This window comes from Phascolarctos cinereus, unplaced genomic scaffold (genome assembly GCF_003287225.1).
Source record: "Phascolarctos cinereus isolate Bilbo 61053 unplaced genomic scaffold, phaCin_HiC Scaffold_5;HRSCAF=322, whole genome shotgun sequence".
In the NCBI taxonomy this organism is placed as follows: domain Eukaryota; kingdom Metazoa; phylum Chordata; class Mammalia; order Diprotodontia; family Phascolarctidae; genus Phascolarctos; species Phascolarctos cinereus.
Genome location: NW_027555958.1, coordinates 373844749 through 373867579, shown reverse-complemented (window position 1 = coordinate 373867579; position 22831 = coordinate 373844749). Strand labels below are relative to the sequence as shown.

The following is a 22831-nucleotide window of genomic DNA, read 5'->3' as shown; positions in this document are numbered from 1 at the left end:
TAAGGGGATAGGATGGCATGAGTAAAGACATGGAGAGGGCAGGATGAGAATGGAGGATGGGGCATAGCATAGAAAACTTTCTGGCTTGAATGCAGAATATCTTCTATTAAACTGTTCTATCGAGGTTAATTATTATTATTATCATTATTATTAATGGTAGCATATAATGCTGGAAAGTTATGCTACAGTCAGCTTTTGGAGAGCTTTGAATGCCAGGATCAGAAGCTTGTGCTTTATTTCACTGGCAATAGGGATCTACTGAAAGTTTTTAAGTAGGTGAGTGACGTGATCAAAAAGCTACATTGGTAAGATTGCTAGGGCATCCATGAATGAATGAATCAATGAATGGATGCCTTGGATACTTTTTAGAAATGTTACAAGGCTGCTAGAATTTGCACTTACCTGTCATCTCTTTGAAGATGGTGTATAGGAGATATGTCAACATGTCTCGATAAATGAAGGGAAAAACAGAAAATATAACTTCAATAGAGAATAGAGGAGGTGGCGGTAGTGGAGGAAGATTGGCATTCTCATCTTAAAGGGAATCCCAGGACTGGAAGTCAATGAAACCATCCTTCTATCTCAAAGACAAACTTGGCAGAAATCTCAAGCCTCCCTCCAGTCTCCAAGCTTGCTTGATGACTTTTAGAGATGAGCAGTAAGCCACTCATTCTTTCTCACCTGTTCCACAATTTTACCAACTAGTGCTATCCAGACGTTCTTCCTTAGAGCCAACGTCTTCCATTGCCAAGGACGTTTCTCCTTAAAGCAGGGTTGAAATACTCATAAGTCATAGTAGCCCACCACAGCTGCGTTTCCTAGGAACCAAGCTAAATCCTTCCAAAAGTCAGCCCACTCTTGGGGATGAGTTGTAGCTTAACTAGTCTCTAGGGAGAGGAACTTACTGAAGGGGAAAAGGGGCCAGTGCTTGGAAGTGTTGACATTAAATACTCTCATTACGTAGAAGGCCCGGAGTTGGAGAAGTGTATTCTGGGGTCTTGGCACTAGGGGTCAGTGTTGGCCCACTGGTTATGGAGGAAGTTGGGGGCTATGTTGGGGGCAGGGGGAAGAGTTGTGGTAACTAGATGTTAATTGGATCTCTGAACCTGGAGTAAGTGATTTTGTTTGTAGTCACCCACATAATGGAAGAAGGCTATTTAACACAATAGAAAGAGCACTCATTGTCTCTGGAGGCAAAGGACCTGGGTTCAGATTTTCCCTCTGATGACTTTCTCCCTCTAATGAAGTTACCTTGAGCCACTTCCTTAATCTCTCAGTCTTGGTTTTCTCATTTGTGAAAATAAGGCAGCCGGATTCAGCCTCCAAGTTCTGTTCTAGTTGTAAATCTTAGATGAGAGAGCAGTGGTGCAGTATTTTAGCTAGTGTGCTGGACCTGGAGTCAGGAAGACCTATGTTCAAATCCTGCCTTAGACACTTACTAGCTATGTGGCCTTGGGTGACTCACTTAACTTCTCTTAGCCTCAGCTTCCCCATCTGTAAAATGGGTATAATAATAGCACTCCCAGGGTTGTTATGTGGATGAAATGAGTTACTATATATAAAGTACTGTACAAACCTTAAAAGGATATATAAATGCTACCTACAGTTATTGTTGTTAGTTGACCTTTGGGGTCCCTTTTAAATAGAATTCTGTGATTCCTATATGACTTAATTTTCCTGGGCCTCAGTTTTCTCATCTATAAAATGAAGAAACTGGATTAGATGGTCCCTAAAGTCCTTTCAGCTTTAAGCCCATGATCATAGAATTGGGAACTAACCCTCTTAGGTCATCTTTCTCATTTTGCAATTGAGGAAACTGAGGCTTAGAACAGGCAAATGACTTAGCTAAGGTCACCCAGGTAGTAAGAGGCAGGATTGCGATTTTCTGTCATCTTTCATCCCACTGAGACATCTTATTCTAGGTTTCTTTTTTTTTTATCCAGTAAACTTTATTTATGTATAACAACAGTACAAAGTGTGTCCTTGGCTTGCAAAATAGGAGCGTTTCATATTTACAATAGGTACACAATAATATATTAGAATAATAACAAAAAATCCCAGTTTTTTTTCTCGGAACATTTTAAATACTTAAATTTTCTTACAGTTTTTTCCACAACACCTGTAAAAACAACAAAACCAGACAAACACTGTTTTCTTCTCATAAGAAAAATATAATACAGAATTCCAGTGTGTCAAGAAAAGAGGGGTTAAGGGAGAGAAAAGAGGAGAGAGGCAGGTATGCTGGAAAAAAGGGACCTAGATGATGGGGTAAGCAAAGACTTTGAGGCTCCTTCCCCTTTTGGTGTAAGAAGAGTTCCTTCCAGACACACCTAAGACACTTCTCCCCACCTTCCTCTTTCCCATTTCAATCTCCACTTTGAACATAACTTTGACAGAGAAGGGAGGTGAGAATCAAGAACCTGACTTAAGTCCTGCTGTTCTCCATCTTTATATGGGGCAGAACAAGAGGAAATGAGACTTATATCACAGCCCATTTAGGTGAGACATGAATAAAATCTTCCTGAAGGAGAGGGTTGGGGATGTGGGTCACATGAGACTGGGAATAAGCATAGAATCAATCACCTTTACTGAGAGTCTCCAGAAACAGGGAAGACAGCCAATCTGTCTGTGGTGGTTTGGGGGAATCATTCCTGGAGGTAGGGGGAAGGTCATGTTAAGCTCTCAGAGTATCTTCTAGCACTGGGTTTGGAGGAAGTGAGGGTAAAAACACACATCTGCATCCAGGGATGTATCTGGCCCTAGATATCAAATATGCAGTCTTTGGGGAAGGGGGAGTAGTGAAGATGCCACCACAGATGTTCCTGAGAGTATTACCCAGAGTCCCTTAACCACAGCAGCGAAGTCCCATTTCAGTCTAGAACCCCAGTGATATGGTGTTTCCTCCCCCGCACCTTGGACAGAGCACTCCATTCCAACTCTTCTTTCACATTGACCCTTGACTTCAACTTTAGGGAAGAGGATTCTTGCTACAGATTTACTATGTGTAGAAAGGACACATTGTCCATCCCCAAAGTGCAGCTGCTTGCTTGATATTTACTGACAACAGGTTAATGGGGCCAGGTGTGACGCTGAAATGCACCTGGAGATTTATCTGCCATGGCTTTTTAAATGTCCCCCATTTATTCTGCCTGGACCATCTTAGTCTGTTCTGTAGAGCACATCCATCCATCGTTCCCATTGTGAACTCAGCAGTTATGGTACCTTTTGTTGGTATTTCATGTCATCCTTGGGGGGAGCTGGTAAAGGTCAAAGCCTCAGGCAACAAGAGAAAGTGCAGTTATTTTCTTCCTCCTGCTGGTTCTTTTCCCACATCACTCTTGCCTTCCACAGGTTGGGGCATTTAAGTACAGAGATGAACAAGGCAGCTGGTCCATGCCTACTCTTTTGGTAGCAGAAACTCGCAGCCCATGGCAACCAGCTTCCTCTTCCCAGTGAGAACACCAACTGACTCATGATGGCAATGACTGAGGTCTGTACACTTTATGTTGGACTAGCTGGTTGGTTGGCTAGGAAACTTTCTTGGGTTAGAAGAACTTTCTCGGGCTAGTTTAAGAAGACTCATCTTCGTAGACAGCATGAACAGACCTCCCCCTCTCTCCTAATCTCAGTGTTCCACTGAGGAAGGGACCCAAGGATGAAGTGGAAGCACCCTGTCCAGAGAGTGGGACTGAGGGTTACTCTTCCACAAAGCTCAACTTCCCTAGAACACCCCCAAAATGGGAGAGACTTCCTGGATGAATGAGTGAGGACAAATTTATCCCATTCCATTTTCCCATTCTTTGTGGGGTTGTAGGGGATTAGAGAGGGAGAGGAATTCCAGGATCTCATCATCTGCATGGCTCTATGACTTAGCTTGGATCCAGCTGGGCATTCCTTCCTAACATCCTTCTTGGGAAGTTACTCTTCCTGACCGACTTTCTTTTTCTTGCCTGCCAAGATACATGTGGCTAGCTCCTTTCACCCTGACTCACCAGGCAGCCTCCCCTGCAGGTCTACCTTCACTCTCATTCTCAAATGAAAATACCTGAAATGAGGCACACTCTCTACCTTGCTGATTCTTCTGTTTCTAGGTTTGGAGTTTAGCAAGGGCTGCAGCAGCGGGATCAGCTGGGGTAGATGGTGTCATTGGTGGGTGAAGATGGGTTAAGAGGATACTGAGTCTTTCAGCCTTCAGCCTCCAACTCCTGCAAAGCTCTAGGAGGCAATGTTATAAGGGGGAATCATTGTGTAAGGGGGATCATCAGAACCTCACCATTCAAACCAAACCTGGAATGCAAGCATAAAGGATTCAGAGATAGGTTCCTTTGTTGGAAGCAGGAAATCTTCATCTTAAATTCTTCTCTCCCCTTGGCTCCCTCACCCCCTCATTGCTGTAAATCATGGGCTCTGAGTCACTAAGCTTTGGATCTGTGAATGTCAAATACTTTGGCTTCTTGCGCAAGGTCGGTCATTAGTATTTCTTTCAGGCTATTAATAGGGCCCAGAGAAACCTTAACAGAAGTGGATTATCAGAAGAAAAGTGGACTTGGCATGCCTGACTGTGAATCATAATTTAAACAGCAAGTTTCCTGAGTATTTCACTGAATGCTTTTCTCTTCCCTTTTGTCAGCTGCATTCAGGCAAGAAACTGGAGCCGAACAGACCAGGGGAGTCTGCTGTGTGGTTAGTGCAGCAATCCAAAGCCACACGACAGCTGGGGCTGGCAGCCAGCTCTCCTTCACCCATTTTCCTTGGGAACTGTGTGGCCAGTGGAAGCTTTGAAAACTGGGACTGCCTGGAGATGTAGCAGGATAGAGAGGGAGATGGATGGTTTGAGTTAAACAAACAGGAAAGAAGCCACAATCCATTCTCCCTTGGGGGCAGCCTGTTCAGATCTCTAAGAGTTGCAGGCTGAATTTCTGGCCTCTTCCCAAATGGGAGGGATGGGAGGAGGGAGAGGCTGTTCTTCTCTTCCTCTCCTTCCCTTCTTCTGTAGCACCTGCCCTTCCTTTCAGTTGCTCCTGCTGGAGAGGGTAGTTCAAGGGAAGACAATCCTAACTATTTAGATGAGCAGGGAGCTTAGGCTTGTCAGATCAATGTGGTTCCATCATCAGCAACCAGCTCCCAAGGTGGTAAAGCCAATATCTGGAGAAACTTCCTAGCCTCTGTGGGTAACCTGGACAAGAGAGGTGAAGCTTTGGTCTCTTGTTAAACAGCACTCAGGAATAGTCACCCATCATCTTTAGTGAAGGGAAAGAAGGAAAGAAGAGGAAGGATCTGAGCCAGATGCTGGCCTCCTCACCCCAAGAATCAGCAACAGAGACAGAGACAATGCAGAAGACAAAGACTCTGGCACTCTCTGGAAGTCAAACCATTTGGCCTGGTCTGATCCCCTCAGAGGTAAGCCCTGCACATCCAGGGACATATCCAAAGATGAATGCCAAACATTCTCCCTCTCTCTGAAAGTATGAGACAATTGGAAAAGTAGCATAATAAATATTGCAGCTTCTTTAGCTAACTCTTTTCAAGCATTACCTACTGTAAACAGTGTTTTTGTTTTTGTATTTTTTTTTTTACTGCAAGAAATTGGAGTGAAATTCCAATCCTGAACACCCATTTCCCCCAAATCAAGTTCCAGATTGAGCCTGGAGAGCTGGTCCCTTGATGGCCCATTGAACTTTTTTCTAGTGCTCAGGGGCTCTGATCACAGCCCTAACAGACTGTGCCCCCCCGAGCCACGTGCTAGGATGTAGAAATGGTTCCCCACCGCAGAGTGTGGCAGGAGAAAGACACGTGAGGTGGAGATGTTTGGTGTCCGAGTGAGGGTCATGATCCCAGCATGAAGAGAGGCCCATCTCACCACCCCCTGGCTCCAAGGGGAGGTACTGAAGATCAGGTCTTCAATTGGTTAGACACAAAATTAAAACAAACAAACAAACAAAACAAACGGTAGCAGAAAGCATAGACACTGTCTAAAGACTAAGCTTCTCTCCAGAGGTGATCATACGCAGGTATGTGTAGGTAAAGCTTGGTTCCCAGCCAGGCAGGTTTGGTTTCATGTGACGCTTCAGGAGTTCACATAGAAGTACCAATGAGCTCTTGACTGGTGGGATGTTTCCAGGTTTGACTGTGAAAAATGTTTGGTGCAAACTTGTGCTCACTCTTTCTCTCTTTCTTTTCTCTACTTCCCAGGGAAAGGAAACAGATTATTTCCCCCAGATTCCCATTGTCCTCTGTTTGCACATTGTCACTGGAAAGGGAGCAGGAATCTTGTGAGGGAGGAGTGCTTGAGAAGGTGAGAAAGAAGGGGGAAAAACCAGGATGGAAAAAAGAAAAAGGTGGGACGGGATTAGCAGAGTGGCTTTTTGTCTATTTTATTTCTGTGGGTTTTTTTCTCTTTTTCTTAAAAAAATTAAATAAAGTTTTCATTATTTCCCAATATACATTAAATGATTTTTTTTTTCATGCAAAGCAGCAGTCACAGAGGCAGATCTGTCCTCAGCTCCTGCCTCTTGGCTTCGAGGACGACCTCCTGGCCCCCATTTCTCTCTTGTTCTTGCCAAGGATGCATGATGCCTACTGTCGATGATTCCAGGAACTGGATAGGAGGAACCCTGGCTGATGCTGGGGGAGGGGCACAGCCCTCCCTTCCCCCCAGGGTGGGTTCAGTGAGCTCTGGGAGCTGTACACCCTTCACTAGTCCTTCACTCCCAGCTTCCCAGTTTCGAAGAATTGAAGGCTGACTCCTCCTTGCCTTCTTTCTTCTCTCAAGAGATGTGCCAGCAGCGCCCCCTCAGCTCTCGATGGACATGGCATTGATCAGTTGTTCCACTTTATATGACAGCCGTTGTCGCCGTGCCTGTTCATCCTGCTCAAGGGCCCCAATGATCTGGGGGAGGAGAAACACAGAAGTCAGGTGGACATCATAAATCTTAGGAGTTCATTTTTTTTACCTTGTTTCATCCTGACAACCACTTTGTGAGGTAGGTGCTATTATTATCCCCATTTTGTAGAAGAAGAAACTGAGGCAGATAGAAGTCACATGATTTGCCCTGGGTCACACAGCAAAGTAGTGCTGAGACAGGATTTGAACTCAAGTCTTCCTGTCTCTAAGCACACCATTCTATCTATCTATCTGGGCTACCTATCTGCCTAAAGTCAACCCACATCCTTTCAGATGCTAAAACCTAGGAATTTTTCTACTATACTACAGATCCTACTCAGGCCTCATCCCCTCCTTCTCCCAGAAGTCTTTCTCAATGAATCCAGATTCATTTAGTGTATCACAACCCATCAAGACACCTATTCACTTTTATTTTAATGAATCGCCTATTACTCATGCATTCTATATAATCTATGGAGGTGGTCTAATTTCTATATAGAACCACAGAATTTTGAGGTGTGGCATAGTAGAAAGAATACTGTAGGCTCTAGAGCTAAGGGACCTGCGTTCAAATTCCACCTCTGATGCTTACTCCTAATTATTGTTCGTCCTTCATTTTTGAAGAGGACCAATGACATCATGAGGTGATGTCTCTGCTCATTTTAAGGGAGGCAGAGCTGTGCAGCCTCATTTGTCTCACTCTGTCTTCCAGAGGCATCGATGTCCAGTGGCAGGGCAAAAGTCAGGATGAATGGCGTTGGCCCAAGATGCAACGGATGACCTTGGCGTCTCTGGTGTCTGACCGAGCCGCAAGCACTCCCCAGTGCCTGCTTCCACCACCTTCCTGGCCATTAGTACAAATTGTTCTTATTACTTAATGACTGTAGACCAGCCACAACTTGCCTAGGACTCTTTTTCTTCATCTATCAAGTGAAGGGCTTGATTGAGATGGCCTCTAAAATCTCTTCCAATCCTATATCTATCATGCCCTTATCTTCTAAGAAGGAGAAATCAAAGCCCAGCAAAGTTAAGTGACTTACCCAAAGTCACATGAGTAGAAGTTAGGGTCCACTTGTCTATTTGCAAATTGGCAGTTGGCATCTTCTCAAATGCAGAGAAGAGCCTCACTCAGGGTTTTTTAAAAGCAATGATGCTAATTTTAAAATACTTTATTGAGATAAGATAATTAAATTAGTAAAAAAAAAACCCTCACTATTTTGTTAACAGCGTTAAAAGTGATATTAATCAAATGACTTTCAACTGCCAGCTTGCCAATGGGCCAACTTCTGCATACAGATCAATAAACATCTCCTGTCTCTTGCACATAATAGGTGCCCAATGAATGTATGTGAAATTGATTAACTCATTGGATGAGATCGCTCATCTCTCATTTCGTGGTGGTCACCTGACTCATCTCCCTCTTACCTCTTCACTGTACTTGCTGACATAGGAGTAGATTTCATTGAGGGCGCTGAGCATGTTAAACTCCACAGCATGGAGGCGTGACTGTTCTGCGAGGTAGGCATTCATGTCCTGGTCACTGATGGCTGGCAGCTTGGCAATATCAGCATAGTATCTGGAGGGGATAGGAGAGACCCTTTGATTAGGGAGCTGGAGCAAGGTGGTCTATTCCACTCCTCCTATTCACTTTTCCCCTATTGCCTCCCTTTGTTTGGCATTCAAAGCTCTTCGTGACTTTGTCAATTCCTGCCTTTCCAGTCTTCTCTCACACACTCTGTGATCCAACTATATTGGCCTATTATTGCTGCTGTTTGTCTGTTGTTCTTGAAGAGGACCATCAGGAAGGTGATGCCATGACATGCAAGTGAATTGGATTTAAGTGAGGCAGGGCTGTGCAAAGTCACCAGCCTCACTCTGTCCTCCGGTGCCATCTAAGTCTGGCGGTGAGATATAGATCAGGATGACTGGAGATGGCCCTGGATGCAGCTATTCCTTGAGCAGAGCATCCAGCCCATCTCCCATCTCTCTGCCTTTGAATTGGTTGCTCTCCAAGCCTGGAATGCTTTCTTTTAGCTTTCTTGACTTCCTTAAAAACTCAGCTCAAATCCCCTCTATTTCACGTAGCCCTTCCTGATCCTTCCAGGTTTTAACATCTTTCACTAAAGATTACCTTCCATGTGGTCTGGATGTATCTTGCACATACCTAGTTGTTGATATGTTATTTCTCCCATTAGAATGCAGGCTCTGCTTCCCCAGCTCTCTTTCTTTTTATCTCTAGCACTTAGAATAGTGCCTAGCGTATGCTAAGCACTTAATACATGCTTGTTAACTTGATTTCTTGACTCCCTGGTACTCCAGTCCCAACTGGCATGGGCCGCTGTGGCTGGAGCGCCTTGGGAGGGGTCTTGGCATCTACCTGGGAGCTGCCTGGCTGGTCAAAATCAGCATTGTGATGATGATAAATGCTTCTTTCTTCCTGCAACATGGAGCTCAGGGGGAATATGGGGGTGGGAGTGGGGAAAAGCCTAGGAATGGGACCCAGAAGGCAAAAGCAAAATGATGTCTTGGCAGGTCATGGCAAGGTGCATTCTTAGCTATGCCAGTGGGAGGCAGCATGTCTCTGCCTAAGGAGTGGGACCTAACGTCCTTATTCAGCTGCCTTCCTTGGGGTTGGGGTGAATCAGGGTGTCCTACTGACCTCTCCACCCAGCTCTTGTAGCTGGGAATGTCCTTGGCATAGAGCAGCTTGTTGGAAGGGGAGTCCTTGCCCAGCCGATGCTCGGATGTGGAGCAGGAGTCCATGAAGGTCTGGGCCACCACCGAGAGGCAGGCGTCCGTAATGCTCCCCTTGTGGATGTCGAACACGAACTGTGGGTTCTTGATCACGTTCACCCAGAATCGTAAAGGAAGGCTGTGGGAAGAAAGGGGGCTCAGTGAGCTCCTGGGCTTTGGGAGCTAAGAGGCATTCAAGGAAGCTTACCCAATACCAATGTCTTTTCAACCATGATCCTGCATCTAGTACTATTAGGCCCATGCGCTGACAGCTTAGCACCCCAGTCTTCCTACCATGACACATAAGAAAAACTAGAATTCAGCACCAACATTTGGCAGGAATTGTTATTCACCTAGGAAAAAGAAGACAGGGGCAGGGGGGAGGCAGGAGACATTTTTGTCCTAAGCCGTCCAAGATAAGTGAGCACCAGGTCAGAGGATTTCAAGCTGGAAGGAACTATAAAGGTCAGTGAACCTAAACTCATTTGCATATGAGGAAACTGAGGCTAGAGGGGATGATGTCCTGCCCGAGGTCACATAAGCAGGAGAGCGTGGATGTGAGCCCAGGGTCTCTGATTCAGGGTCCAATGTACTTTCCACTGTACTGTTACCTTTTTCAGACATTTCATGCCTGAGTCAATACAATGGACACAGGAGCCCTGGGTGGTTTCATATGTGAATGAATGAATGCAAGGGAGACATAGAATGAATGGATGTAAGAGTGGTATAGTAGAAAGAGATTCGGAGTTGGAGCACGTGGGTTCAAATCCTGACTCTAATTAGCTTTGTGATGTTGGACAAGTCACCTCTCTCTGGGCCTCAGTTTTCTTATATGTAAAGTAGAGGTTGATTTAAAGGCCTACAGAGACCCTTCCAACTCTACATCTATCAACGTAAGATCCTATATAAGCAAGTAGACAGTAGTCCCCATGGAGTCCATTGTCCATCAGGATGGCTCACACATCTCAGGTTCTAGGACATGTCCACACTTCCAAGAATGAGATGATATTTTAGGAAAGATGAAACCCCAACTCACTGTCTTCTTTTTCTACCAGCTCTAGGGATGGAGAGCCCATCTCCACCCTTGGAAGCATTGCTAAGGGTCTCAATGCCCTGAGTGAAGCCTATTCCTCAATGGTAACATAAGGCAGCATTATTTTCTTGGAAACCATCGGGTATATTGTACCCCATGACAGTGCCCACTGCTGTTGTCTGGAGGACAACTGCAGAGAGCCCTGGGCACTTCCACTGAGCAAGGACAATGATCTCCACCTGTGCTTCATGCCCAGCCAGCTTCGGCCTCCGCTCCCACCATCATTTCCCAGAGTTGGTCTGGCCTGGCGAAGGCGGAACTCAGGCTAGAGGAATGGGTTCCCCAGGGAGTCCTTTCAACAAGTCTCCTCCTCCTGAAAATGCCAGTTCATTCAAGTAACCAGGCTTCAGGGAGTCGTGGAGAGAGCTTGGGGGAGTGGACTGTTGTGTGGCTGGCATCTCAGAGAATGACTTGCTGCAGGTTGGGGGCTGCTCTTTCTCCCCAAAGGAGCTTGTCAGATGTGAAGGGATTTCCTCCCCAAAGGAGGTTTTAATCAGGGGAGAGGATTATTCTCTGCTTGTTTGGCCATGGAGTAAAGGACAAACCCAGTCCACCCCCTTCCCAAATCCCCAAACAGTTGCTGCTTTCTCATCATTTTCCAGGCTGTGATTTTCCATCTCCAGCTGCAGCCTTAGAGCCCTAACCCTTGGGACTCTTCGAGAAGCAATGTGGTATAGTAGAAAGACTGATGGATGGACCAGGAGCTAAAGGACCTCTGTTCAAGTCCCGCTCTTGTTCCTTACTCTCTGTGTAACCTTGAGCAAACCACCTGACCTCTTCATTTCCTCATCTGTTGATTGATTGGTCAATAAGTTTAACTCTTTAACCATTGCTCAGTTTTGCATTTCTATGGAGTAGTGGAAAGGGCCGGGAACACTCTGGAAAGCCAGGGCCTTGACCCTTAATATTGGTGTGACCTTGGACAAGTCACTTTGAACTTTCTGGGTCTCTGCCTCCTTATCTGTAAAGTGAAGGGGTTGGCCCAGATGACCTCTAAGGTCCATTCATACTCCTGATGACCCCAAGACTCTGCTGAGTCATGGCCTTGCTCATGGACGTTCGATTGATCATTCACAGCTCCTTTGGTCCCAAGTCACCTCTAACTGGCCTCAGGGGGATCACTTCATAGCCTTCCCCCCTTGTTTTCACTGTCCATAAGCTTCTAACTTTTCCCCCTTTCTCACCTCAGGCTTTATGAAGATGTTCTCCTCTACTAGGTCCCAACTCTACTCTCTGGGCCCCCTCAGAGTATCATGGTCTGTTTCTTGTGATAAGGATAAAGGTGATGCAGGGGTAGGGAGTTGTCCTAGTCTGGACAATTCCTGTCCCCTGTCCCATCTGGGGAAATATCTGTGTTCATAGCACTTGTGAGCCTCTGGGGCAAATGCTGTCTGGATGGCAAGGCTAAGGGTTTCCGTGGACCCATTCCTTGGGCCTGTGTGAAATAAGTGGGCAAGGAGACCTTCTAGAGCCCAGCTTGAGGGTCATATTAATCTTTGTTAAAGTGAATCTGGGGGATAAAAAGGGGTGAGTGCTAAGCCAGCAAGAGATAGAGCCGAAAACCCGGGACCATTTCTTTATCTCTCCAAAGTCAGTGCCCATGCCCAAATACTGTTGGGCTGAATTGGGCATTACACAGAACAAATGAAACAGATACAGTCCTCATATCCTATCTCTGTCCCCCCTTCCCCTCCTCCTTGGAGATGGGTTCTGGGAAACACAGGACATACACTGAAGGAAAGCAGAGAAGGAAAGGAATACCAAAATTACAAGATCACAGATTTATAGATAGGAAGGATTTTTGTCATCTAGTTCAACCCTGTCATTTTACAGATGAGGAAACTGAAACCCAGGGAAGTTGAGTGTCCAAGGTCATATAAATATTGAGTCTCAGGGCCAGGATTTGAATGTAGTTCTTCCTACTTCTAAAGCTGAGACTCTTTTCACTAGATCACATGATAATAGATAACATTTACAAAGCACTTTATCATTATCCTCATTTTTCTTATGAGCTGCAGAATAAAGATGCATTGGCAACCACAAAGAGGTGGAGAGTGAAATGACTCTTTGTGGGGAAAGGTATTCAGTTTTGCCCTGGTTAGCTTCCCAAACAGCCCGGTGTTTTCCAGGTCTGATGATCCTCAAACACCAGCCTCAGCACATCTGCGCTCACTGTCTTCCGCGAGGGAATGCTGGCTACAGACAGCTGTTTGTGCTGCCCTCCCACCGTGTGGACCAGGACCTCATCCCTCCCCCAGCAGCTCTTTTCCAGGGGAAGATTTCCATTCTGGCTCTTGGCCACACTGTGTCTGACCCAAGTGCTTTCCCCGGCTCTGCCTCCAGTCTACCCGTTATCCTTTCTTCAAGGCCTCAGAGAGCAGAAGTCCAAATTCTCAGTCATGTGCCAAGGGACACTGGGAAATTTGTCTCCAGTTGCTGGTGCTGGCTGCTTGTTATCACCTTTGGGAAGAGTCACATCTGAGGGCCATCCCACCTGCTGCTCCTGGGATGCTCTGGCGCCGGGGTAATAACTTGATCTTAAGAGATTAGGTTTGAAATGAAATGCTTGCAGGCAGCTGGCTCCAGCCCACAGTGGGTGTTAGCAATCCCAGCCTTGTCCTGAACTGGTCAACTTTTCCAGATTTTGGCAGATCTGGTTTCAACTAATGCCATCATTGTCTTCATGAGGTGACATGGGTTCAGTCTGACTCCAGATGTCTAGTGCTAGATAGCATTTCCCAAACCTGTCCTGGCTTTGTAGTTTTGCTGGTAGACTTTAAGATTGCCTCATTATGGGATGGAGGAAGGTGAGACCTATCTCTCACCCTGACCCCTCCACATCACCCCACTACTAGTTTCTGAATCAGTGGTGATGACCCTCTTCCCCCGCCACCTCCCTCTGTCTGCTATAGAGCAGATGTAGGCATCAGGGGTGTACGCTCTCCCAAGAGAGGGTTGCAGCCTCGAGGGCCAAGTGTAGATGCCAGCCTAAGTGCCCAGGGTTCAAGCCAGCAGGCGAACTCCTGGAGGAGAAAGCTACTGAGAACACGTTTGTTCTTCCAAGCATATGCATGCTATTTGTTTGCTGGGTTTTGGATTTCCCAGCTGCAGCTGAGGATGGCAACCCCCACCTCCCATCTCCCCTCTGCCTTTTCAGCTTCTGCCCCATGCCAGCTCTGGGCTCCTCCCCACCACAGGGTGGGCTGGCTGTCTCTGCCCTGTCCCTCCTGAGGGGCTTACCAGTTGCTCTTCCAGGTGTGCCTCACATCTGTATCATGGATGCTGTGCCTGTCTGCTTGCTCATCCAGGAAATCAAACATGTACTTGATGGCCAGGGGGGAGGGCACTGCCCCGATGCACGGTGCTGAACAAGGTCTCGAACAAGTCATCCACAAACTTCTGCAATGTGCCCTGGGGGAGGGGAAGGATGGTGGGAGGTGTGAAAGAGAGGCTGGGAGGGAGAAGGCTCAGTAGGGAGGGATGGGGGGGGTGCTGGCAGGCAGCAGAAGGGGATGCCAGATGGTGCCACGGGCTTTATACTGTCTTGGAAAAGTAAAAATGTCTGTGTTGTGGGGATGCACAGACGGTTTGGGGGGGGGGTTGGTGGTGGTAGGTTCAGGGTGTGGGTTGTGGGGGGGGAGGCGGGAACAGATGAATAGGCATTTGGTTCTTTTGGCTGTGATCTCTGGGGGGCAAAGTCTTTAATATCTTGTGGGCACAGAACCGAGTAGCAGGCTGGTGTGGGCTCAGGACTTGAGACCAGGGGGCCTCTGATTCTACACTTCTTATCAGCAAGAAAAAGGCTATGGGTTAACAGGCAAAGGAGATGGCTGAAAGACAAGCTGGGCTATGGAGGGCCAGATGGAGAGTTTGGCAAGGAGGTCCCTGGGGTGCTTAAGGCATTGATTGGCTTAAGGTGGGCTAAGTGGTAGCTGGGAACACGGCACCCAAGGTAAGAGGCCCCGCCCTGACACTGATGCACAAATGCCCCAAGCAAGCTCTGAGCTACCACGTTAGTTTGTCCCATACAGGACCCCATAGCACCCAGAGCTCAAAAGTCAGCCCGGGAAGGTAGCAAGGAGGGGGCACTTGGGGTCCATCCAGCTCTGGAGGCCATTGGGGGTGGTTGCTCTTTTCTTGCCAGAGTAGGCAGCTGTACTGTGTGTGTGTGACCTTAAAAAAAAGCTGTGTTTGGATCACCTGGATTGCTGATGGCACCCACCACATCTTCACAGCTTCTGTTTCTAATTCTGGCTCGGTGGAGATCACAGGATTGTAGAGCTAGAGCTGTGAAGTACTGTCCCTGGTTGTCTAGACCAACTGTCTCATTTTACAGGTGTGGAAACTGAGGCCCAGAGTTTCCTGGTGACTTTCCCAAGATGTCACAGATAGTAAATAAGCAGAGGCAGGGGTAGAACCAGGCCCTCTGATTATTAATCTAGCCCTCTTTCCACTGTACTGTGCTTGGAGTAGCAGCAAAAATCCCAATTCTCAACCCTAGATAAGATGTGCCCCCATCTTGCTGAGCCAGGAAAGGAAATGGTGGTGATGCAAGCTACCCCCTTGTGCAGTTGTCTCTCTTAGCATTCTTAAAGCAGCAAACTGTGGCTAATGAGGCCAGGAGGTCTACTCCCAGAGGGCATTCTGGGAGGGAGGAAACACGCTATGGGAAACCTGTAAAACCTGGCTTCATTACACTGTTACGGTGGAGGTGGGGGTGGGGTAAATAGCAAATTCATTTTAAGAGATTCAGTTACATTATACTTGTTTTCATTGGGAAAGGAAATAGCTGTGTCCAGCAACCTTGAAACCCTGTCTAATGACCTGGCATCATGAAGATTGTACTCAGCCTGCTTAGCACAGGGGCCTGGCTTTGATGGCTGACTGGTCCAAGAGTCACCTGCCTGTGAACCATCATTTTCAATCCTCCTCCGTGTGAAGGGCAGGGTCTGTCTCAACTCTGTGGCTCTTCTCCCCTCCCATTCCCCCACTGCCTCTGGGACTCAGAGACAGCACAAGGATTACCTTGGTGGCAAGCAGCCGGGTCAGGTAGATTTCAGATACCATCTTACTTCCTCGGTCGCCTTCTTTCTGGTCTCCATGGTCATGATTCTTGACCAAGTGCCACACCTTGACCCCACTCTCCAGGTCGGGGGTGATCATAGGTGCCCGGGACCTCAGGCTGTCTGGACTTCCTGTGTACCGGAAGGATGAATCTGGCGAAGAGAAGGAATGGGGTGGAGGACAATGAAGCTTAGGGGACTTTGTTATGCTTACTTCAAGCTTTTTGGATTGTGGTCTCTTCCGCATGCTATATCCAGCCCCACAAAAGTCAGTTTCTACTGGCTCGTGGCCTCAGAATTGGGGAATAAAGGCTGGCAGAAAAGGTTTTTGGTTGGCATGAATGCAAAGGAAGGCGTCTGGCACCTTTTAAAAGTGATTATTCCATTGAGGGTTGGATTAAGACATTCTGAAGCTGGGCCTACTGAAGAATAAAGGAACCTATTACACTACCAACAATGAATAATAAATATGTGATTTTCCAAACAACCACAAATCAAATTGGAAGTCATCTCGTTTTAATATGGTGGACTTGTAAATTAGAATGTGCCATGTTAGGAGCCATCTAGTCCCTTCTTTTTGGGGGACTAAGAGATGGATCCTTGAAAACCCAACTGAGGCTGGGCTAGGTTGGCCCTGTGTAGTCCCCACCTGGATGGCCTGAGGGCCATGGGACCAGAGATGATAAAGGAGTCAGACAGGGTGAAGCACTGTCCATGAAATGGTGCATTGCAATTTCCACCACCCAAATTCCAAGTCCGGGAAGGCATGGACCCTGCTTTGACTGGTAGGCACTTTATTCACTATATTTGCACAGCTGATGAGAGCGGAGCCTACAAGATACACCTCTGGACAGACCATCTATCCAGTGATATTCCCTAGACAAGAAAGGAGATGAAGGTGGGGGAAGGCAGCTAGGATCTATGATTTCCTTGGTGTAGAGAACTCCCAGGTAAGGAAACTCCATCTATCAATGCAGGTGAGCATCTTCTCTGTGATGTCTGAGAGAATTGTCAAGAGCTCTGAGTCATCAAATGACTCGCCCAAGGTCACAAAACCAGTGTGTGTCAGTAGCAGGGACTGAATCCAAGCTTTCTTGGTTGCAATGCCGGCTGTCTATCCATCATGACACACTGCCTCTCTAGGGAAATGGGGGTGAAGAACAAGAATACAACTTTTTAACTGGCCCCAGCCAGTTAAATGCTTTTAGGAGGAAGGGGTCATGACTTGGGCTGTATCACCAGTCCCTGCTCAGATCAGTGAGAGGATTTAGCCTCCCAGCCTCTGATGACTGCCCTCTCCCCGAGTTTGCCTATTCCTCACCGTATCTACTGATGGATGTCCGGGAGATGCTGGCAGAGGGGGGGATGTTGTAGGAGGAGGTCTGTTTGGGGACAAGAGCCACCACCGAGCGGTCTGATACCTGTCAGGGTAGAAAGAGAAAACAGCTGAGGTGAGCAGTGGTACACAGAGACCGTCATCACTCCAGGAGATCGGACAGGGGAAAAATCAAAAGGCACACGAGTCAAGCGCATGTCAGAACTTGGCGTCCACAGGGGTGGAAAGTAGAGCTTCCTGGTGGTAGAAATTAGAAGTCAGAGAATTGCAACTGGAGAATCTATGTAATTTGGATTTTGATCTGGCATCCCTGTCTGAGTGAGACCTTATTTCTTTTAGGTTCCACCTGAATTCTTTCTGTTTCTGGGCCTACAAAACTCGACTTAGCATGTGACTGTTCTGAGGGCTAACTCTCCCTGTGGCCTCAGAAGAAAGCCTCTCTCTTGCTCAGTCCTTTGTGGGGACTTCATTCATAGGCTCAACCCCCAGCCCCTCAGGGAGCAGGGTGATAAACGAGGAGACATATTGAAGACATTTGGGGCCATTCTGATTTAAGGCCACACTCCATCCAATAAAAACGGAGAATCCCTAGAATTGTGGCGATCCAATTAAACCCTTAACGCAAAGGGAATAAAACAGCTATAATAATGTTATGGGCCATAAAACATTCCTATTAAACCATTTTTTATTTTAACAATTTTTATGAACTTTATAAGTTTGATTTATGGCTGCACCAGCCATAAAACCATCTTTCTGGGTCTTAAATTGTCAGTCCCTTTCTCCCACCAAAAAGAATTAAATGTGGGGAAGTCAAACTATAAATGCACATTAACACTAGTGAGATTCCCTGATAGCTGGTTTTAGTGGCGGGTGTTTAATTTTACCCTCCTTATAAATCTACAGAAGGCTTAGAAGTTTTTTAGCATCTCTTTGTTAATTAAGATTATGGAGATTTCCTCTTGTTGGGGCCCAAGGACCTTTGTTTTTTGAAGGGGCAAAGATAGGGCAAAGCTTTGGACTTTGGCTCAGTATCTCGGTGTTGCACCTAGTAAATTTGCTGTTTCCTTAAGGTCTTCGATGTTAACAGAACCACAGACTTTGGAAGGTGATAACTAGAAGGGATTTGAGAGGTTATTGAGTCTAATAAGGACTTTTCATTTGCCAGTGAAGAAACTGAAGTCCACATCAGTGAAGTGACCTGTCCAAGGTCACTTTCGTAGAGCTGGGAGGGCTACCTCCCACTCCAGTGTATTTTTCACTACCTACCCCTTGGCCTTAATCCATGTGGTCCTGTTACACCGAAGAGACAGACCCATGGCTGAGTTTCAAAGGATGTGGAGCTGAAAGGGCCTATGGAAAACATATAGTTTCATCCCACCATTTTATGCGTGAAGAAACTGAGACTCAGAAAGGACTCAGGATCATATTGTAGGAATGAGACCATATTTGCAAAGCACTTAGCATGGTGCCTGGCACATAGCTGGTGTTATATAAATGCTAACTCTGATGATGATGATGAGATTTAGAGCTAGAAGGGAATCTTAGAGGTCATCTAGTCCAACTTCCTCATATTACAGATGAAGAAGCTGACCCTAGTTGAGGATCGTTGTTGTTTAGTTGTTTTTCAGTCATGTGTGACTCTCCATGACCCCATTTGGGGGTTTTCTTAGCAAAGATACTAGAGTGGTTTGCCATTTCCTTCTCCCACTCATTTTATAGATGAGGAAACTGAGGCAAGCAAGGTTAAGTGACTTGCCCAGGGTCACACAGCTAATAAGTGCCCAAGGCCAGATTTGAACTTAGGAAGAGGAGCTCTTGACTTCAGGCCCAGTGCTCTATGCACTATGGTGCCATCCAGCTGCCCCTAGCTTAGTGACTTGATAAACATCCCAAAGTTAATAATTTCTAGAAATTAGATGATTTGAACATATTTGACTCCAGATCTAGTGCTACTATACCACACTGCTCACTGCTTCTCAATTTAGTATGGTAAAAGGGAAAGGACACTGGACCTGGAGTCCAAAGACCTGGCCATGACTACCAGCTCTTTCCCCTCATTACCTATGAGGCCTTGGGCAAATCACTTCACCTCCAAGGGCTTCAGCTTTCTCATTGGCAAAATGAGTGGGTTGGACTAGAATTCAGGGGTGGGGAACCTGAGGGCCTTGAGGCCACATGTGGCCCTCAGGTCCTCAAGTGGGGCCCAACCCCTGAACTAGATCAATCAACATGCATTTATTAAATGACTACTGTGTGCCAGGGACTGACTAAGCTCTGGAGATAGAGAGACAAATGTGAAACAGCCCTTTGTTCTCACGGAACTTATGTCCTAGTAGGGATGACATGTACACATATAAACACAGGGTGTCTCAAAAATCTTCAGGCAGCTCTAAGCTTTAATAGCAGGATTCTTCCATGGTCCTGCTAACTTAAGCTTTAACAGATTAAAACTTCACTAAGACTTTTTGAAAATATAAGGTAACATAAAAAATATAACAATATAATACATGATATGCTATTACACTATACTATAATAAGATAGGATATAATTTGACATGATATAACAACATAATATAATACAATGACATGACGTAACATGATGTGGCATGACATGACACCATAGCATATCTACAAAATGAATCCAAGGTAATTTGGGGAGGAATGGTACTAGCAACTGGATCAGGAAAAACTTCACATAGAAGACAGTGCTTGGGCTTACTTTTGAAGGAAATCGGAGGCTCTAGGTGAGGGTGAGGACAGAGAATATTCTAGGCATGGGGCACAGCCAGTGCAAAGGCAGAAAGTCGGGAAATTGAGTGTTTTGTAGGAGGAATAGCCAGGGGGACAGCACAGCTTAGCGGAAGAGAGTAATGCATAAGAAGACTGTAAAAGAGGGAAGGGGCCAGGTTGTGAGGAACTATAAATGGCAGACAGAAGAGATGATATTTACTCCTTGAAGTAATAGTGAGTGAGCCATTGCAGTTTACTCTAAGGCCCCTTTGAGATTAAAATCTGATCCTATGAACTCAAAATTCCCCGTTGATACTCAGTTTCTCTGTAGTGCTAACAGGGGCCAAGTTGGGAAAAGCACCTGGCTCTGTCCCCTCCACCCTTCTGAAGTTTCCATGTTCAGCGCTCTAATATCCCTCTCAGATTCTCTCAGATGATATAGCACAGGAGGCCCTGGGGTCCTTCTTTCCAGGGAGGCCTCCAGAAATTCCCAGCCCAGAGCTATGACTCTGAGTAAAGAGCAATCACGGGGAGATTGATTCTCTTCAAAGGGATAAAGGGAGATCACTTGGCCATTTCTGGCTTGTTGTTTAGATCCTGGAGTCCTTCTGTAAGTGAGAGGCAGCATGGGGTAGTGGAAAGAATTCTAGCTTTGTCATGAACTTGATTTCTCACTCTGCTACTTAATTGGTCACCAGACCTTGGGTGGTAAGCCCCCTTTGCCTTTTGGGCTGTTTGTAATACGAAGGGGTTGATCTCTAAGGTTGTTTCCAGATCTAGATCCTAGGATCTGAAAAAAGACTGGCCAGGCGACTCAAGTGAATGCAGTTAATTCCATTTAATTCAATTCCTAGTCAACTAATCACTCTGTAACTCAATTTCCTTCTCTTATAGGGAGTGATACCTCCTTTCAGGCAGGGTTGATGTTTTGCATACAGTAGGTAGTCAATACCTGCTGACTGAGTGAATGACGCTTGCTATGAGGGCAGTGAAAGTACATGGTACAGAGGCGTTGCACTAAGAGCAAAGGCTAGGGGCATTTAGTTCAAAGAAAGAGACAGCCCCTGTCCACATGGCAGTCTAGAAGCATAGACCTCCAGCTCCAGCGTTCATCTAGTCTAGGGCTTCTTCAGACCCCAAGGGATCTATAGATAGATTTCAGATCTTGAACTTGGATGGGAAAAAAAGACATCTTTACTTTCACTAACCTGTAACTAAAATCCATCACTTCTTTCAACGATTTAGAAACATTATTCTGCGAAGCTGTCCATAGGTTTGCCAGATTGCCAACCAAAAAGATTAAGAAACTCCGATTTCTAGTCCAACTCATTTAACAGATGAAGAAACTGAGGTCTAGGAAAGTTAAGTGACTTGCCCAAGGTCACCCAGGGAATTGTCAGAGGCAAGATTTGAAACCAGGTCCTTATGAGGTAGCACGGAATAGCAGAAAAAGTATCCTATTTAGAGTCAGAGAACATGGGCTGATATCTACCTTGGTTACTTACTACTTGTATGATTCCAATATTCAATCTCTCTGGGTTTTAATTATCTGCAAAATGGTGGTGATGGCAGTGGTAGTGGTGGGTTTAGATTAAATGACCCCCAACATCCCTTCCAATTGTGAAGTAATGTTCCCACGACTCCAGAGTCCATGGACTTTCCCTGGTACTGCTCTGCTTCTGATTACACGAAGAAATGTACGAACTAAGCCCATAATTCGGGTCATCCTGTACGTCCTCATTTTGAATATGAATTTGTTCATTCTTACTGTTGTTGTTCGGTTGCTTTCAGTCAGGTCTGATGCTACATCTTCTTGGCAAAGATACTGGAGTGGTTTGCTGTTCCTTCTCCAGCTCATCTTACAGATGAGGAAACTGAGATAGACAGAGTTAAGTGACTTTCCCAGGGTCGCACAGCTAGTATAGGTGTCTGAAGCTGGGTTTGATATCTCTAGGGTAGTACTAGTATTCACATCACTTCTCCAAAGGAGATCCTGCCCTTCCAAGTCCCATGTACACAGGCCACGCCATAGTCTCTGGATGACCCAGAGGACCTCAAGTTCGAAGGCACTATTGAGACCCTCTAGTTCAACTCTCTGAGGAAACTGAGGACCAGACACCTTTCCAATTCAGAACCAGGCCTTCTGCCTCCAAATCCTGTGTTCTTTCCACAGTATCCTCACAGACCTGGCCTTGGAAGGATATTAAATATGTAAATCCCATAGTTCCTTGCAGTCAGAAGTGGCTGCTATCTCTGGCTGACTTTAATTTCCTCCAGTCTCCCTCATTTCCAATTTCCAATTTCTAATTTAAAACAGTTTCTTCTAGAATTCCTCCTGTGTCACATCTCAATCACAGCTCTCAGGCTTTGGCTTCCAAGCTCGTCTGTTGCTTAATCCTATAGAAACCACACATTTTGAGCCATTTTCTTTGGTGGGGGGAATAGAGGGAGGATAGTAGTGGATAGTCTTGTGGGTGCCCCCAAGACTTTCAGATGAGGTATGAAAGAGGCAAAAGCCAATGAGAAAGCTTCTCACTAGTTTTTGAGTTACAGAGAAACTGTTTGGAGGAGGGAACATGGAGACAGTCCCTGCCAGGGCAAGATATGGCCAAGGTGCCTTGGTTGTAGATATAATAATGATAATAATAATTCACTTTTACATGGCCCTTTAAGGTTTTTAAAGTGCTTACAGTTTAATTCAATAAGCATTTATTTAGTACCTCCTATATGTGATAGGAAGGGTAGCTGGGGCTACAGTGGATAGCATGCTGGGCTTGGAATCAGGAAGACTCATCTTCCAGAGTTCAAATCCAGCTTCAGACAATAGTTATGTGACCTTGGGCAAGTCACTTAACCCTGTTTGCCTCAGTTTCCTCATCTGTAAAATGAGCTGGAGAAGGGAATGGCAAACCACTCCAGTATCTTTGCCAAGAAAACCCCAAATAGGGTAATGGAGAAGTGGACATGACTGAAAATGACTGAACAACAACAAT

The 22831-nt window shown here is 46.0% G+C and overlaps 1 protein-coding gene across 1 annotated transcript in view; it reads right to left on the bottom strand.

Moving 5' to 3' along the window:
* Positions 1-6349: 6349 nt before the first annotated feature.
* Positions 6350-22831, bottom strand: part of PLXNA2 (plexin A2) — a 309803-nt gene continuing 293321 nt past the window's right edge. The window contains 7 exon segments of the mRNA XM_021007813.2: positions 6350-6889; positions 8309-8459; positions 9543-9755; positions 13950-14047; positions 14049-14120; positions 15735-15925; positions 17094-17193. Of these exon segments, the coding sequence (XP_020863472.1) occupies positions 6794-6889; positions 8309-8459; positions 9543-9755; positions 13950-14047; positions 14049-14120; positions 15735-15925; positions 17094-17193 (921 nt within the window). The 3' untranslated portion in view covers positions 6350-6793.